General features: G+C 44.3%; 1 protein-coding gene across 6 annotated transcripts in view; it reads left to right on the top strand.

The window, feature by feature from the left end:
* Positions 1-19,169, top strand: part of syne1b (spectrin repeat containing, nuclear envelope 1b) — a 478,102-nt gene that overhangs the window by 318,743 nt on the left and 140,190 nt on the right. For all 6 annotated transcript variants that reach the window (XM_067989374.1, XM_067989378.1, XM_067989371.1 and 3 more), the window contains 8 exons: positions 936-1,132; positions 4,114-4,246; positions 5,982-6,164; positions 7,754-7,903; positions 10,257-10,433; positions 12,266-12,421; positions 13,167-13,322; positions 14,404-14,574. In XM_067989374.1, the coding sequence (XP_067845475.1) occupies positions 936-1,132; positions 4,114-4,246; positions 5,982-6,164; positions 7,754-7,903; positions 10,257-10,433; positions 12,266-12,421; positions 13,167-13,322; positions 14,404-14,574 (1,323 nt within the window). The remainder of the gene's footprint in view (positions 1-935; positions 1,133-4,113; positions 4,247-5,981; positions 6,165-7,753; positions 7,904-10,256; positions 10,434-12,265; positions 12,422-13,166; positions 13,323-14,403; positions 14,575-19,169) is intronic.

Here is a 19,169-nt window from a genome sequence, read left to right as displayed (position 1 = left end):
CATTTCTCGCTACAGTCTGATACATATTAATTTTTTTGCCTTATTTCACATTTTTAAAAAAGAATTGTTGCACCATTTACAAACACAGATGATCTAAATTGTGCCATACATTCATAGTACAGGATGTAATGGTGCAGCAGTTCATAATGAATCACAGGGCACTTAAAAGTAAGAGGGGTTTTGATAGTGTAGATAGGGAGAAAGTGTTTCCACTGGCAGGAGGGCAGATTCAATAGTGACTTTCAAAAGGGAATTGGATAAATACTTGAAAAGAAAAAAATTGCAGTGCTATGAGGAAAAAGCAGGGGTGAGTGGGACTAATTGGATAGCCCTTTCAAAGAGCTGACACAAGCATGATGGGCCAAATGGCCTCCTTCTGTGCTGTAAGATTCTATGATTCTAAAATAAACATAGATACTTAAAGTGGCTGTGTTTCAGGTGATCAGTCAATATTGTGTACTATTGAAGATTGAGGTATATACATAGAGTTACATAGTATTTGCAGAACAGAAACAGGCCATTCGGTCCAACTGATCTTTGCCGATGTTCATGGTCCACATGAGCCTCCTCCCACCCTATTTCATTGAACTCTATCAGAATAACCTTCTATTCCTTTCTCCCTCATGTACTTATCTAGCTTCCCCTTAAATGCATCTATGCTATTCACCTCAACTGCTCCATGTGGTAGTGAGTTCCACTTTCTCACCATTCTCTGGGTAAAGAAGTTTCTCCTGAATCCCTTATTGGATTTATTAGTGATGATCTTATATTCATGACCCGTAGTTTTGGATTCCCTAAAAAGAATGGGGTACTGTCCAGAGACACTCTTTACCTGAACTGTTCAGTATATAGTGCCAGTGTTTAGAGAAGGAGAACGACTCCGCTATTGAATATAAGATTTAACAAGTGCATGTTGTGGTGTCTCTCCATTTCAGCGATTGAAATGCAGCTTGACTGAGCATCAGCCGCAGTTGTACCAAGTGCTGGAGGATGGGAAGAGGCTGCTGACATCCATCAGCTGTGCAGACCTGGAGGTTCAGATAGCCCAGCTGGGCGAGCACTGGCTGTCCAGTACTACCCGAGTAAGCAGGGAGCTACATCGGCTCGAAACCGTCCTTAATCACTGGAACAGGTAAAAGGGAGAATTTTTCAATGAAGCATTGAACTAAAATATTGCACCATTGTCAAAAAATGCAACCAGTGAGGTTTTGAGAACAAAGAATGAAAGAACTTGCATTTCTACAGTGCTTTTTATCACCTCAGGACATCCCAAAACGCTTTACAGCCAATGAAGTATTTTTGAAGTGTGGTCACTGTTGTAATGTAGGGAAATGCAGCAGCCAATTTGTGCACAACAAGGTCCCACAAACAGTAATGTGATAATGACCAGATAATCTGTTTTAGTGACATTGGTTGAGGGATAAATATTGCCCAGGACACCGGAGAGGACTCCCCAACTCTTCTTCAAAATAGTGCCACAGGATTTTTTACATCCACCTGAGAGGAAAGACGGGGCCTCAGTTTAACATCTCATCCAAAAGACAGCACCCCTGACAGCGCAGCACTCCCTCAGAACTGCACTGGAGTGTCAGCCTAGATTATGTGCTCAAGTCTCTGGAATGGGACTTGAATCCACAACCTTTAGGTTCAGAGGTGAGAGTGTCTACCACTGAGCCAAACTTGCATCCATTGGTTCAGGAAGAGCACCAAGAGTAGTTTTTTTTCTCCTCTTTTCCTTGCCACTGACGGCATAGCCCTCTTCTCAAGAATGGCTCGACTATGTCACCTAAACTGGTCATTCTTGAGGTCTGAGTTTGGATGGTGAATGGCAACAGGCTATTTGACTATAGAGTCATCAAAGCAGATGTTGATCCTGTCCTCAATCAACATTCCCATGCGCAAACTCACTTTCCAGCAGGAGTTAGATGGATGGTGACCAGGAGCAGGGACTTTGGCTTACTGACACAGGGCACTGAGGCTAATAAACAGCCCTATTGCCACAGAGACTAAGGTTTGCTTTGTCAGCACGGACCGGAGTCGAACCTGTGACCCTCCTGGTTTGTGTGGCTCAAGATATATGTTGCCTTTTGCCAACCAATTGATAAGGGCTGGTGGAAAGTTTTTTCCGTGAAACAAAAGTTACTTCCACAATAAGACCAGACAGGTTAATGTAGGCAGATTCTATTATAGAATTTATTATGGAAAAAGTTGCTGGGTGCTAAGTTCGAAATCTTCTCCTTTGTCCTTTAGACTGCGCTGTGTTTTCATCCTTTTGCTGTGTTTACCTCAGTGTTATCCACAATATTTTACATTGTAGTGAGCTCAGTCACTACTGGCTGGTTTGTTACATTGTTACATTTCGTACATTGTGATTGGAAATAGTGTTTTGTACACAGGATATTTTGGTTTGAAATAAGATTTGATTTTGTTGGATATTATCTCCATTCCAATGTAAAATATCACGGATGAGTATGGGGGTGGGGTGGGATTTACGCTATGCATCCTCTGTTAGTTCTGGGTGAATCTACTATCTATGACTCAATGGGGTATGGTAGTGTAATGGGTATCGGGCATGTTAGTATAGAATATGGTCCTGATCTAGTAGCCCGGTGGTCGGGAGTTCAAATCCCACCAGCATTAATTATGAAATTGAATTCAGTAAATCTGGTCATTTGTGACTGTTAATTGTATCCATGTGATTTATATCAATTAGTGTTAATTGTATTCAGATGGTGCTTATCAATTGGGTTCTCACTTGTATCCATTTATAAGACAGCTGATCTAGGGTGTGGTGTGGGTGTAATATGGATCTCTGTGAATAAAGGCTTGGAAGCAACTGAAGACCAGGCTCTAGTATTTTTTCCTTCACCTCCTGGCTATCCAGTTTATTACGGTGACCAGCATCAGAAAAATGACCATGAAGCTGTTGGATTGTTGTAAAAACCCAGCTGGTTCACTAATGTCCTTCAGGGAAGGGAACCGACCACTCCTACCCGGTCTGGACGATCCTTGACTCCAGTCCCACACTATGTGGTGGACTCTTAAGCCGCTGGGTTGTCAGAGCAATTAAGGATGAGCAACAAACGCTGCCTCGCTGACATCACCCACATCCTGAGAACAAATAATAAAAAGGAGACTACGGCCTAAATTTCCCAAGTACGAGCCAGCAATAAGGAGCTGTGAAAAAACTGTAGCTGTGAAGACAATTGGCGGGGCCGAAGAAAATCGGGGATGGGCAAGAGGCCCGAGTCAGAGGAGCGCAGAGATCTCGGAGAGTAGGGCTGAAGGAGGTAACAGAGATAGGGAGGGGCGAGGCCATGGAGGGATTTGAACGCAAGGATGAGAATTTTAAAATCAAAGTATAGCCGGACTGGAAGCCAGTGTAGGTCAGCGAGCACAGGGGTGATGTGTGAACGGGACTTGGTGCGAGTTAGGATAAAAAAGTGTAAAAGCGTCTTTAGACAAAGTGAGATTTACTTTCGTATCCTCATCCGTCCCCCACCCCAATTCCTGGGCACACTTAATGTGTGCTCCACCCAATGTGACATAAACCCGGCTCAATTTCCAGGCGCAGTTTAGTATACCCCATGCCAGAACCTCCGCCGGAGCAGCCTCACGCCCTGGCAGGGTCTTGAACTTGGAAATGGGGGGTGGAAATCCAACCATCGGTTCAGGTCCCAGAGACTTGTTCCAGCGGTAATGGCCAAAAACCAGCAGCCCGAAGCCGTCCAAGCCCCAGAGATGGTGTCTAATTACTGGCACTGGTTGCCATGATAGGGGAGAACTGTAGTCCTTACTGGGGGGTTGAGAGAGCACGGATCTTGGGCAGTGAGGAAGTAAACAATGCTGCACACAGTGTTAGTTTTTGCTCAAATTTGCAGAGATGATACATAGTTTGTGTGGGAAGTGATAACAGGATGTGATTCCAATCAGAGCCAAGAGTTCCCTCAGGATCCAGGGACAAATAAATCGAGCTCTCCGCCCCCATAAATTTGGCCGTATGTTACATTTCAACCTTGTTTTCCAAGTCCTCGTAGGTTCCTCAGCCTGACGAGGCTGCAATTGCCTAATTTCACGGGATTAACTCTTGTTCAATTCCTTGCTTCCTACCAGGTACCAGGCTGAATATGCTGAGCTGAATCAATGGCTCCAGTCTGCAATGGAGCGCCTGGAGTTCTGGAAACTACAGTCAGTGACCCTCCCACAAGAGCTGGATGCTGTCAGGGACCATCTTAGCTCTTTCATGGTGAGTTGCTAGCCACTTAACGGTAATCCCCATCTTTGTGGTCAATGTTTACAAGTTCAAACTTCAGCCATGAAGTATTTGCGTGCGACCTGATCGAGATCTCCCAAGATCACGCAGGGTTACAATGAGGTAACTGGTGAGCGATTGCTTCTGCTTGTTAGTGAGTTGGTAGCGAGAGAGCACAAATTTAAGATGAGCAGTAACAGAATTAAAGGGGAAGTTAGAAAATGTTTCTTCACATCATGGGGGGTTAGGATGTGGGATTCCCTGCAACAAACTGTTGTTGAAACAGTCCAGAAATTCTTTTAATAGGGAATTAGGTAGTTGCTCGAAAACAGGAGGAGAATGGGATTAGACTAAGTGGCTATTGGGGGAAAACACTGGTGCAGACTTGATGGGCCGAATGATCTGTTTCTGTGCTGGAACATTCCACAGGTGCCGTTAGCTCAGTGGCTATTGAGTTGAGGCCTTATTCAAAGTAAAAAGAAAATGTCCCACCAACCAGATGTGCACCGAGCAGCCCCTCCTAGTGGTGCAGGACCTGTATCTTAAGAAGTTGTGTTGGTGTCTCCAAGTTGCTAAGAACATGAGCCAATTTGATGTGACTGTTTATCAAATAATGCTCGATAATAATGAGCTGAAACTTTAGCAGAGTTTTGAAACATTTTATTCTTCTGAAAGCCATATTACTGAGTGTAAAAGTCATCAGCAAGTTCTTAAAATCTCTGGCCTTGAAGCCATTTCCCCATGAAATGAATTACTGTTTTAAAGCATCCCTGCTGATGAGTATTGTCAGATATATCCAGTAGCACACCAATCAATACACAAGACAATTTGGGTTTCTATGAAGAGCCTTTAATTCTAAATCATAATTCTCCACTCCTCGTCATTCTCCTGAATGAGCAGTAACATCTACACCTGCCCTGCAGTCTCCCTCCATCAAGGATACATCTTGTTGGAGGAAGATATTGCTTGTAGCTTCTCCTTATCTTTAAAATTTTTGTCCACAAGTATGTAAATCCACTGTGCCGTTTAGTATTTAAAAACTCTTCACATGCAAGTTTGATTGGTTTAATCGATGAATCACAGTTTCTAGAGAAGCATCAGGTCTTAGAGAGAGTAAGGAGGAGATTTACCAGTGTGGTTCCAGGGATGAGGGACTTCAGTTACGTGGAGAGACTGGAGAAGCTGGGATTGTTCTTCTAAGAGCAGAGAAGGTTAAGGGAAGATTTAATAGAGGTGAAGGGTTTTAATTGAGTAAATAAGAAAAAACCTTTTCCACTGGCAGGAGGGTCAATAACCAGAGGACACAGATTTAAGGTAATTGGTAAAAGAACCAGAGGTGAGATGGGGAGAAATATTTTTACACAGCAAGTTGTAATGATCCGGAATGCACTGCCTGAAAGGGTGGTGGAAGCAGATTCAGTAATAACGTTCAAAAGGGAATTGGATAACTACTTGAAAAGGAAAAATTTGCAGGGCTATGGGGCAAGAGCAGGGGTAGTGGGACTAATTCGACAGCCCTTTCAAAGAGACTGCATAGGCACGATGGGCCGAATAGCCTTCTTCGGTGCTGTAAGATTCTATGATTCTAATTGCACCCACATTTTGAATTGACTGATCTTCCCATTTCGTGAACCTCTAATGACCGCAGATAACCGGTGCTTTTAATAATGGTCAAGAAGTCATGCTCGAAGGATTGTGCAAGTGTTCTACCATCTCATTTCCTTTCCAGGAGTTTTCCAAGGAGGTCGACACCAAATCTTCCCTCAAGTCCTCAGTGTTGAGTAGAGGAAACCAGCTGCTGCGGCTCAAGAAGGTGGACACAGCAACCCTGCGGTCTGGGCTGGCTCAGACTGACAGTCAGTGGACGGAGCTCCTTACTCAAATCCCATTGGTCCAGGAGAAGCTGCATCAGGTACTGGAGGGATTTATGTGTCACCTAGGGAATGGGAGCTACTCTGAATCCAGTGTGGATGGACAGTTTGAGTGACCCATGTTTCCCAGCAGGAATCGCTGCTCCACAATCGGGAGCGAGAACATTGGCTGATTCCTTTCTTCCCTCACTCCCTCCAGCATCTTGTTCAGAAAAGTACAGGGCTGTGGGGAGAGAGTGGGGCAGTGGGATTCGTTTTGGATTGATACAGGGCCATGGGGAGAGAGTAGGGCAATGCGATTAGTTTGGGATTGATACAGGGCTATGGGGAGAGAGCAAAGCAGTGGGATTAGTTTGGGATTGATACAGGGCTATGGGGAGAGAGTAGGGCAGTGCAATTAGTTTTGGATTGATACAGGGCCATGGGGAGAGAGTAGGGCAATGTGATTAGTTTGGGATTGATACAGGGCTATGGGGAGAGAGCAAAGCAGTGGGATTAGTTTGGGATTGATACAGGGCTATGGGGAGAGAGTAGGGCAGTGCAATTAGTTTTGGATTGATACAGGGCTATGGGGAGAGAACAGGGCAATGAGATTAGTTTTGGGATTGATACAGGACTATAGGGAGAGAGTAGGGCAGTGCGATTAGTTTTGGATTATTACAGATCTATGGGGAGAGAGCGGGGCAGTGCGATTAGTTTTGGATTGTTCTAGCAATGAGCCTGCACTGATATAGTGAGCCATCGAATGTCGAGTTTATTGTGAGTACCTCCCCGGTTTTTCTAGTTATTAACCCTCACACTTCTTGTTACCTACATGTAACTTGCTGACTTGGAGAGTTGGGGTCCCAGCCTAGAGATATATCTCTGCACTACCCACCCCCAGTGTGATCGACCAACGTTAAGCATGCTTGTAGGGAGACACAGGAAGTGACAGCCCCTTCCTCTTCCACCCCCGGTGATGACTTGACTCCTGTGAGACCCGTTCCCTATCAACCTGGCTGATAATTGGTGAAAAGCACCGCTTCTGACCGATCCCTTTGAACGAACAGTCAAGGAACCTAAACCCATAGCTGCAACTGGGGAACCAGCATTGACTTTAATGAATGTCTATCTCTCAGTTTGTTTTGTTAAGCAGTGGAGGTTTTTTATTGCCATGGTAATGGTAATGTTGCTCGTTCACATACGGAGCTGACTAATTTTGAAGTGGAGGTTTTTATTATTATTAAAGGCAGTGGTACCCTTTCAGATGCTTTTGTGGTTTTTTTATTGCCAATTAAAGGTAATGTCACCCATTCACATAGGGAGCTAACTGATATAGTGGTGGAGGTTATTTTTTATTATTATTAAAGGTAATGTCTCCCACACACAGGAGCTAACTGATCCTGTGTGATGTTAATGATTTGAGAGGTGGGGTTCGGCAGTAAATAGTTTTGTCCTCTGCCCATGTTTCAGCATATATACATTTAAATAAAATGATTTTCTCAAATGCACTCACCATCTTACGCGGGTTTTATTCTTGATTGCGGTCTCTATTTTAAATTAAAATATTAAGCTGTGTGCAGCTGTTTAAGTGTCAATGTGCAGGACTGATGTAGACTGTGGAGGAGGTTGAAAATCTGTTGTTTCTCAGCTTCAGATGGAGAAATTACCTTCCCGCACAGCAATCAACGAACTCATGAACTGGATCTCCCTCATGGATCAAACCATTGAAGAGGATGATGAGAGGATCAAAAGTGCAGTGGGATCACAGATGGTAGAACAATACCTCAAGAAGTACAAAGTAAGAACCTTGAGGTGTTTAAGATGATTAAAGGAGTTGATAGGGTAGGTAGAGAGAAACTATTTCCTCTGGTGGGGGAGCCCAAAACAAGGCAGCATAACTTTAAAATTAGAGCTAGGCCATTCAAGGGTGATGTCAGGAAGTACTTTTTCACAAAAAGGTCACTGGAAATCTGGAAATCTGGAAATCTCTCCCCCAAAAAGCTGTTGAGGCTGGGGGTCAATTGAAACTTTCAAAACTGAGATTGATAGATTATTGTTAGGCAAGAATATTAAGGGTTACAGAACCAAGACTGGTGGATACAGATTAGCCATGCTCTAGTTGAATGCTGGAACAGGCTCGAGGGGCTGAATGGCCTACTTCTGTTCTTATGTTCCTAAGAAGTACAAGGTAGGGAAGAAAGGAAAAACGTGAGTTTATATAGCAGTTTATCAGATCCTCAGGGCATCCCAAAGTGCTTCACAACAATGAATTGTTTTTGAGTTGCAGTCACTGTTGTTTTGTAGAGAATCACCTTGGGCCCATCGCCTGGGTTGATAAGTGGCAAGTAAAATTCGCACCAGACAAGTGCCAGGCAATGATCATCTCCAACAAGAGAGTGTCTAACCACCTCCCCATGGCATTCAACGGCATTACCATCACCGAATCCCCCACCATCAACATCCTGGGGGTCACCATTGACCAGAAACTTAACTGGACAAGCCACAAAAATACTGTGGCTACAAGAGCAGGTCAGAGGCTGAGTATTCTGTGGCGAGTGACTCACCTCCTGACTCCCCAAAGCCTTTCCACCATCTACAAGGCACAAGTCAGGAGAGTGATGGAATACTCTCCACTTGCCTGGATGAATGCAGCTCCAACAATGCTCAAGAAGCTCGACACCATCCAGGACAAAGCAACCCGCTTGATTGGCACCCCATCCACCACCCTAAACATTCACTCCCTTCACCACCGGCGCACTGTGGCTGCAGTGTATACCATCTACAGGATGCACTGCAGCAACTCGCCAAGGCTTCTTCGACATCACCTCCCAAACCCGCGACCTCTACCACCTAGAAGGACAAGAGCAGCAGGCACTTGGGAACAACACCACGTTCCCCTCCAAGTCACACACCATCCCGACTTGGAAATATATCGCCATTTCTTCATCGTCGCTGGGTCAAAATCCTGGAACTCCCTACCTAACAGCACTGTGGGAAAACCTTCACCACACGGACTGCAGCGGTTCAAGAAGGCGGCTCATTACCACCTTCTCAAGGGCAATTAGGGATGGGCAATAAATGCTGGCCTTGCCAGTGACGCCCACACCCCATGAACGAATAAAAAAAAGTGCAGCCCCAGCAAGATCCCACAAACAGCAATCAGATGATGACCAGATAATCAGTTTTAGTGATGTTGGTTGAGGGATAAATATTGGCCAGGACACCAGGGAGAACTCCCCTGTTCTTCTTCGAATAGTGCCATAGGATCTTTTAGGTCCACCTGAGTGGGCAGATGGGGCCTCGGTTTAACATCTCATCCCAAAGAGGGCACCTCAATAGTGCAGCACTCCGTCAGTACTGCACTGGAGAGTCGGACTAGATTATGAGCTCAAGTCTCTGGAATGGGGCTTGAACCCTAAACCTTCTGACTCAGAGGTGAGTGCCAAAGTATGACATAAAATCCAAGATTCTGCGTTAGGCTTTACAAACACTGTACATTTCCAAAGAGACTGGTCCAAAAACCTAGGCAAGTGCTGTTTCAGTTATCATTGCATTAGTTCTAACAAGGTCGTAACTGTAACACCGCAGTGGCCCTTAACTAGGTTTGTCTAGATGATAAGATTGAAATCCTTCACTTGTAGCTGTTGTATTGTATTTGGTGACAGAGAGTCAGACCCATGAGACCAGCGATATAGGCAAGCTGCACAGGATTGGAGCGTTTGAAAGTGCCAATTTGATAGCACCCTGTTGGAGCATCAGTCCATAGCTTTGTAGCAGGGAGGTCAGTTTTACACCAAGCCTATGATCTCAGGCACACTGCAAGGGGGAGGGGCTGAGCAGAGGTCAGGTGCTATCCCTGAGGGCGAGAGTAGATCCTGGGCTTTGTTCCTTTCCTTGTTACTAGCCAGTTGAAGAGTGTCAGCTTGGGAGCTCATTGGTTACAGATAGCACATGGACTAGGGAAATTAGGAAGACTGGATGGATGGAATAGAGGGATTCATACTCTCGACAATCGGTTCAAAAGTTTAAATTGCAATTACTTCAAAACCTAAGCCATACGTTAGTTTAATTGGGTATTTGTAGACCCACGGTGCGTTGGACTTTGTTGATATTAATAGAACAATATCTTACAATGTATTTGTACTCTGCAGGCTTTCAAGATCGACTTGACCTGTAAGCAGCTGACGGTGGACTTTGTGAACCAGTCAGTGTTACAGATCAGTAGCCATGATGTGGAGAGCAGGCGCAGTGACAAAACAGATTTTGCTGAGCGCCTTGGGATAATGAACAGGAGGTGGCAACTGCTACAAGGGCTCATTACTGAGGAGGTAACGGATAGAATCTCACTTATTCTCCTGGATTGGTTCTGATTGCCTGAGGGGAGGATCAGAGAGCAATTTTCCAGGGTATTTTTTTCCCTGATTGGCCCTGGGTTTCTTCCTGTTATTTTTGCCTCTCCCAGGAGATAACATGGCTGCGGAGGAGGTGGGAAGTGACTCATCACGATGCCCCAGCCATCATGGCTGTTGGGCAGGCCTGATGAACCAGCTGGTCTTTACTTGCTCGTCATTTTCATATGTTTGCTGTTGAGGGAAAAAAATATCTGGATGCGTTGACATTAGTAGTGGGCAAGGAATGTGGAGCTGGCATGTCCTGTACAGACACCGTAAGAGACACCTTTGTTGCTGTATAATATTAGTGGCGCTAAAACCCCTGCTATTGGCGTTGACTCCCAATGTTTGCTGACGACACCAAGTTAGATGGCACGGTAAATAGTGTGGATGGGAGCAGAAAGTTGCAAAGGGACATCGATAGATTAAGTGAATGGACAAATCTGTGGCAGATGGAGTTCAATGTTGGAAAGTGTGAGGTCATCCACTTTGGACCTAAGAAAGATAAATCAAGGTATTTTCTAAATGGCGAGAAGCTGGGAACTGGGTGAGCAGGGAAATTTAGGGGTCCAAGTACAGAAATCACTACAAGCAATGGACAGGTACAAAAAATAATTCAAAAGGCTAATGGAATGTTGGCCTTTATCTCAAGGGGGCTGGAATACAAAGGATTGGAAGTTATGTTTCAATTATATAAAACTTTAGTTAGACCCCATCTGGAGTACTGCACCCAGTTCTGGGCACCGCACCTCAGGAAGGATATATTGGCCTTGGAGGGGGTGCTGTGCAGGTTCACCAGAATGATACCGGGGATTGAAAGGGTTAAATTACGAGGACAGGTTGCTTAGAATATGCCTGCATTCCCTCTAGTTTAGAAGATTAAAGGGTGATCTAATTGAGATGTTTAAAAGATGATTAAAGAGTTGAAAGTATAGATAGAGTGTAACTATTTCCTCTCGTGGGAGAGTCCAGAACTAGGGGACATAACCTTAAAATTAGAGCTAGGCTATCAGGAATCACTTCTTCACACGCAGCGTAGTGGAAATCTTGAACTCTCTCCCCAAAAAGCTGTTGAGGCTCAGGGTTAATTGAAAATTTCAAAACTGAGATTGATAGATTTTTGTTAGACAAGGGTATAGGCAAGGGTTATGGAACCAAGGTGGGTAAATGGAGTTAAGATACAGATCAGTCATGATCTAATTGATTGATGGAACAGGCTCAAGGGGCTGAATGGCCTACTCCTGTTCCTATGTTCCTTCCTCTGATCCGATGTTTGCACCTCTCCCACAACCAACTAATACCCAGGAGCAGAGTCACCGGGACCCACAATGGCTCACGGCCAAGAAACAGGTCATCGCAACCTCAGTGAGTCCCAGCGAGTCCCAACAAGCTTCAGGGAGCCTCAGCGAGTCCCAATGAGTTGTCCACAGTGTGAGATCCGTGTTAGTGGTCCATGATCCTGACCTGCTTGTCTCCTGCTGCTGACTGAAACCTGAACCAGAAGGCAAGCAGGCCAAGTGGTCAGCACCACTGCCTTGGTTACCCACCACATACAAATAACTTTGGTTCTTCCTTGCTCCCAGATAGGAAGTCGATTTGTATTGTCTCTCTGTGAATACTAAATGAATCCCAATATGTTCTAGAAGACACTGTTCATAAATCTGTCCGTCATGAAGGTGACCACTAATTTCTCACCAGGTTCAGACATGATGATGCACCCAGCTGTGGCTTGATAATTCACTTGTAATAAAGGGAATTTGTGTTGACAGATCAGGTCGTTAGAAGGCTCATTGGAATCATGGACGGAGTATGAGAATAGCGTCCAGTGCTTGAAAACTTGGTTTGAAACTCAGGAAGACAGATTGAAGAAGTGGCACTCTATCAGTGACCTTGCCTCCGTCCATACTGCTCTGAAGGATTGCCAGGTATGGAATCAAAAGCAAGCTTTATTACTTTCTCGGGCCTGTTCCATCTCTCCGGCCCACATCCTCTCACCAAGAGGTCATCTGCCCACATTCTCCAAGGTCTCTCCCGGTGCACTTCTGTAACTCAAGTGAAGGCGGCTGATCTGGTCTGGTTGTACCATTTCTCTTCGTGTGGTGGTACCATCCTCTGATCAGTACATCCCCCTCAATCCATGTGAACTGTAGAATATTCTCATCCTCAAACTGATGGAACCACTGGAGTAAGTGCAAACATTTTTTTATAAGGGTGATACCGGAACTGAGAGGGTACAACTGTCAGGAAAAACTGAACAGGCTGGGGCTCTTTTCTCTCGAAAAGAGAAGGCTGAGGGGTAACCTAATAGAGGTGTTAAAATTATGAAGGGCTTCGATAGGGTAGACATAGAGAAGATGTTTCCTCTTGTGGGAAGTCCAAAACTAAGGGCCATAAATATAAGATAGTCACTAATAAACTCAATAAACTATTCAGGAGAAACCTCTTTGCTCAGAGAGTGGTTAGAATGTGGAACTCGTTACCACATGCAGTGGTTGAGGCCAGTAGTATAGATGCATTCAAGGGGAAGCTAGATAAGTACATGAGGGAGAAGGGAATAGAAGGATGTGTTGATAGGGTGGGCTGAAGTAAATAGAGTGGGAGGAGACTCGTGTGGAGCATAAGTACCGGCCTGTTTCCGTGCTGTAAATTCTATGTAATTCTATTTCTTAGGAACTGGAAGATATGATCCGAGTGAAAGAAAAGGAAGTGGAGAAGGTTGAACAAAGTGGACTGCTCCTGATCCAGAACAAGAAAGAGGAGGCTTCCAGTAGTGTTATGGATACACTCCGGGAACTCAATCACTCCTGGGCTCATCTGGACCACTTGGTATTAATGTTTGAATAATGTAGGATGGCTGTGTTGCAATGAAGTGGCAGTAGACTGAATTTTCATTTGCTGTGCTGCGTCAATGATTGGCTCAAAGAAGTGTTATTTTGCCCAAATCCTGTTTGACTCCTGCTTTGATTCTGTTTTCCACCGCAGTACCATTGTACCTCAGTGTCCGAGGCGGCTGGCTACACTTGTGCCTAATTGAGCTGACTTCACTCACTCCATTATACATAATTCAATGGTACTCAGTGCATGGGGTATGGTAGCCCAATGGCTCTGGTACTGGATTAGTAACCCAGAGTTCGTGAGTTCAAATCCCACCAATTGAATTCAAGAAGTCTGGTAATTTGTGGGCTGGCACCAGAAAAATGAACATGGAAGCTGTTGGACTGTTGTAAAAACCCAACTAGTTCATTAATGGCCTTCAGGGAAGGGGGCCTGCCACCCCTACCTGGTCTGGGCCTACATGTGACTCCAGTCCCACAATATGTGGGTGACCCCTAATTCACTCAGGGAAACTAGGAATGGGCAATAAATGCCAAAGTCAGGGCAGGATTTCCTGTACCAAAACCATTCCAACACCTAATCGCATGTTTGAAGACAGTTTTCATAGAATCTTACAGCACAGAAGGAGGCCATTTGGCCCATCATGTCTCTGCTGGCTCTTTGAAAGGGCTATCCAATTAGTCCCATTCCCCTGCTCTTTCCCCTTAACCCTGTATGGGGGTGGAAGGGTGGGGGGAGAGGAAAGGGGAAGGAAATTGGTGTCCAAGTAAAATCATCCTTTTGAGGCCAAGCAGTTGAAATGGAGGTGAGGTGAGATGGATAACCCTAGTGAAAGGTCAAAGCCAGTCAGGGAAAGAGAAGAGCCTCCACTTCAGTTCCTGCTAATACGGGCAATCATTTGTTGACACAATACTTTCACTTTAAGGCAGGAATGAGATACTGTTAATCAGCCCTGTCCAGCTTAGATGGTTCAGGATCCATTTGCTTTTATGACTTCATTTGAAAGTTTCACAAATGTTGTCACCCTCAATCAGAGATCACATAATCAGTGTTCAATCTCATTATATTGCAGGTTGGCCAACTAAAGATTACTCTGCAATCGGTACTGGACCAGTGGAATATTTACAAGGAAGCCTATGAAGAGATTAATGGCCACTTGACAGAAGCCAGATACTCCCTTTCTCGTTTCCGTTTGCTGACTGGCTCTCTGGAAGCTGTACAAATCCAGGTGGACAACCTACAGGTAAGAGGCTTCACCTTCACACCCTTTGTGCACTTGTCCGGTCAGCAGAAGTGAAATTTAATGAACACCACCTCAGTTGAACTAGGCAGACTGCTCTCTTACACACTGATGGCCTGGTTCCTTCTGAAACTCAGAAACGCCAGGGAACAGAGCATCTTGTGGATGTGCCTGTTCATCAGCAGTGATCATCATAGTAGGTAGAGCACAGGAGGAGGCCATTCGGCCCATCGTGCCTGTGCCGGCTCTTTGAAAGAGCTATCCAATTAGTCCCATTCACCTGCTCTTTCCCCATAGCTGTGTAAATTTTTTTCCCTTCAAGTATTTATCTAATTCCCTTTTGAAAGTTACTATTGAATCTACTTCTCTTTCAGGCAGTACATTCCAGATTATTACAACTTGCTGCATAAAAAAATGTTTCCTTGTGTTGCCTCTGGCTCTTTTGCCGATCACCTTAAATCTTTATCCTCTGGTTACCGACCCTTCTGCCACTGGAAAGAGTTTCTCCTTATTTACTCTATCAAAGCCGTTCATGATTTTGAACACCTCTTTCAAATCTCCCCTTAGCCTTCTCTGTTCTAAGGAGAACAACCCCAGATTCTCCAGTCTTTCCGCATAACTGAAGTCTCTCATCCCTGGTACCATTCGAGTAAATCACTTCTGCACCCTCTCTAAGGCCTTGACATCCTTCCTAAAGTGTGGTGCCCAGAATTGAACACAATACTCCAGCTGAGGCCGAACCAGTGTTTTATAAAGGTTTAGCATAACTTCCTTGCTTTTGTATTCTATGTCTCTATTAATAAAGCCCAGGATCCCATAAGCTTTTTTAACAGCCTTCTCAACTTGTCCTGCCACCTTCAATGATTTGTGTATGTACACTCCCAGGTCTCTCTGTTCCTGCACCCCCTTTAAAATTGTACCATTTAGTTTATATTGCCTCTCCTCGTTTTTCCTACTAAAATACATCACTTCACACTTCTCTGCATTAAATTTCATTTGCCATGGGTCTACCCATTTCACCAGTCTTTGTCCTCCTGAAGTCTGTTACCATCCTCCACATTGTTTACTACATTTCTGAGTTTCGTGTCATCTGCAAATCTGGAAATTATACCCTCTATACCCAAGTTCAGGTTGTCAATATATATCAAAAAGAGCAGTGGTCCTAATACTGACCCCCAGGGAACACCACTGTATACTTCCCTCCACTACTCTCTGCTTTCTGTCCCTTAGCCAATTTTTTATCCACGTTGCCACTGTCCCTTTAATCCCATGGATTTTAATTTTGCTAACAAGTCTATTATATGCTACTTTATCAAATGCCTTTTGAAAGTCCATATAGACAACATCAACTGCACTACCCTCATCAACCCTCTCCGTTACTTCATCAAAGAACTCAATCAAGTTAGTCAAACACGATTTTCCTTTAACAAATCCATGCTGACTTTCATTTATTAGTCCATACTTTTCCAAGTGCCAATTAGTTTTGTCCTGGATTGTTGTCTCCAAAAGTTTCCCCACCACCGACGTTAAGCTGACTGGCCTGTAATTACCGGGTTTATCCCTCTCCCCTTTTTTGAACAGGGGTGTAACATTTACAATCCTCCAGTCCTCCGGAACCCTCCCCTTATCTAAGGAGGATTGGAAGATTGTGGCCAGAGCCTCCGCAATTTCCACCATTACTTCCCTCAGTAACCTAGGATGCTTCCCAAAAAGACCTGGTGACTTTTCTACTTGGAATAGTGCCAATCTATTAAGTACCTCTCCTTTATCTATTTTTATCCTATCCAATATCACTATCACCTCCTCCTTTACTGCTGCAATGGCAGCATCCTCCTCTCTAGTAAAGACGGATGTGAAATATTCGTTTAGTACCTCAGCCATGCCCTCTGCCTCCACAAGAAGATGTTTTGTCCCTAATCCGTCCCACCCTTCCTTTGACCACCCTTTTACTATTTATATGTTTATAAAAGACTTTTGGGTTCCCTTTTATGTTAGCCGCTAATCTACTCTCAGACTCTCTCTTTTCCCCCCTTATTCCCTTTTTTAGATCTCTTCTGTATTTTCTGTATTCAGCCTGGTTCTGTACTCTACTATGAAGCTTACATTCATTATAAGCCTCCTTTTGCTGTTTCGTTTTAATCTCTAAGGCTTTAGTCATCCAGGGAGCTCTAGCTTTGGATGCCCTTCCTGTCCCTCTCGTAGGGATGTGTCTACTCTGTACCTGGACCAACTCCTCCTTGAAGGCCTCCCATTGTTCAGTTACTGTTTTGCCTACCAATTTTTGATTCTAATCCACCTGGACAAGATCCCCTTTTAACTTACTGAAATTTGCCCTCCTCTGGTTAAGCATTTTCATATTTGATTGCTCCTTATCCTTGTCCGTAGCTATTTTAAACCTAATGATATTATGATCACTGTAGCCCAAATGCTCCCCCAATGAAGCATGCTCCACCTGCCCCACTTCATTCCCCAGAACTAGACCCAGCACTATTCCCTTCCTGGTTGGGCTGGAAACACACTCTTCCAGAAAGTTCTCTTGCACACATTTTAGGAATTCCTCTCCCTCTTTGCCCTTTACACTGTTACTGTCCCAGTCTATATTGCGATAATTGAAGCCCCCCATTATCACTACTCTATAGTTCTTGCATCGTTCTGTAATTTGCATACAAATTTGGTCCTTTGTCTCCTTCCCACTATTTGGTGGCCTATAGTGTGCACCCTATTGCTCCTCTCTTTAAGGATATACTTGCTTTAGAGGTGGTGCAACAAAGGTTCACTAGTTTGATTCCTGGGATGAGAGGGTTGTCCTATGAGGCGAGATTGAGTAGAATGGGCCTATGCTGTCTGGAGTTTAGAAGAATGAGAGGTGATCTCATTGAAACGTATAAGATTCTGAGGGGGCTTGGCAGGATAGATGATGAGAGGTTGTTTACCCTGGCTGTAGAGTCTAGAACTAGGGGGCATAGATAAGGGGTTGACCATTTAAAACTGAGATGAGGAGGAATTTCTTCACTCAGAGGGTTGTGAATCTTTGGAATTCTCTACCCCAGAGGGCTGTGGATGCTCAGTCGTTGAGTATATTCAAGACTAAGATCGATAGATTCTACGGGAATCAAGGGATATGGGGCGGGAAAGTGAAGTTGAAGTCAAAAATCAGCCATGGTCTTATTGAATGGTGGTGCAGGCTCGAGGGGCTGCATGGCCTATTCCTGCTCCTATTTTTTATGTTCTATTGTTCCTCAATTCTAACCAAATAGATTTGTTCTTTGATCCCTCAATTACATCATCCCTTTCCAGTGCTTTAATAGTTTCTTTGATCAATACTGCCACTCCCCCCTTTCTTTCTTTCCCTATCCTTCTTGAATACCTTGTAGCCAGGAATATTAGGTACCCAATCCTTCCCTTCTTTGAGCCAGGCCTTTGTTATTGCCACGATAGCATAGTCCCATGTGGCGACTTGAGCCTGCAGCTCACCAACCTGATGTTCTTGAGTTTTGAAATACATAGAATTTACAGCACAGAAACAAGCCATTCGGCCCAACTGGTCTATGCCAGTGCTTTTACGCTCCACAAGAGCCTCCTCCCACCTTATTTCATCTCACCCTATCCCCATATCCTTCTATTCCTTTCTCCACTATGTACTTATCTAGCTTCCCCTTCAATGCATCTATGCTATATGCCATTGAACCCATCAGAACAGTGTTTTGTGTTTAGAACTCTTGGATCCTCTTAAGTTCCCATTGTGGTGTAAAGCATTTGCAAACTCCCATCTGTAAGTACTTCTGGCTACAAATGGAAGTGAATAATAACTTTAGATTGGGAGGAGAGAATGTCCCTATTGGTCTCCTGGCCACCCTCCCACCTTGCACCCTTCGTAAACCTGAGCTCATCCAAAATTCTGATGCCCGTATCCTAACCCGCACAAAGTCCTGATTATACTATTCGGCTGCGTTGTTCGTAGGTAAGCACCACTGGTCTTATCTCCTGTTTGTAAACCATCCTACTGTGCTGACTCTTCAAAAACCACCAAGGATTGTTTAATGTCTTAGTGTTTATGTTGCCTTTTACCATAATCAGGTCTTAGTATGTTTATAATAAAAACAGAAAATGCTGGAGAAGCTCAGCAAGTGAGGCAGCATCTGTGGAGGAAGAAACAGAGTTAACGATTCAGTTCGAAGACTTTTTGTCAGAACTGGAAGATGTTAAAAGAGTTAAAGTTTTTGAGCAAGTACAGAGCTCCTCCTTAGTATGTTTATACTAGGTTAGGACACCCTGTCTTGTGAATCTTACTGTATTGCACTGTTCAGTGCCTCAGCACTCTTTCAATGACCTGTTGGGTTTCTGTAAGTTATTTTCCTCAGAGATGCGGACCTTTGCCGTCCTATTTTCTATGGTTGTTTTAAAACCATTTTCTTCCATACTTCATTGGCTGTTAAGCGCTTTGTAAAAGGTGCTATATAAATACAAGTCGTTCTCTTTTCTCAGTCTTTACTTTCAGAAGCCTTCTCCTCTTCTGTGCCTTTGGTCCCCCAACCCTCTCCATTTCTCCCTGGTCCACTGTGTTGTCATCCTTAATGTAAAACACCTGTCTTCCTACA

Source organism: Heptranchias perlo, chromosome 8, assembly GCF_035084215.1.
Source record: "Heptranchias perlo isolate sHepPer1 chromosome 8, sHepPer1.hap1, whole genome shotgun sequence".
NCBI classification, from domain to species: domain Eukaryota; kingdom Metazoa; phylum Chordata; class Chondrichthyes; order Hexanchiformes; family Hexanchidae; genus Heptranchias; species Heptranchias perlo.
Note: the sequence above shows the minus strand (reverse complement) of the source record. Positions and strands in the feature narration are given on the sequence as shown.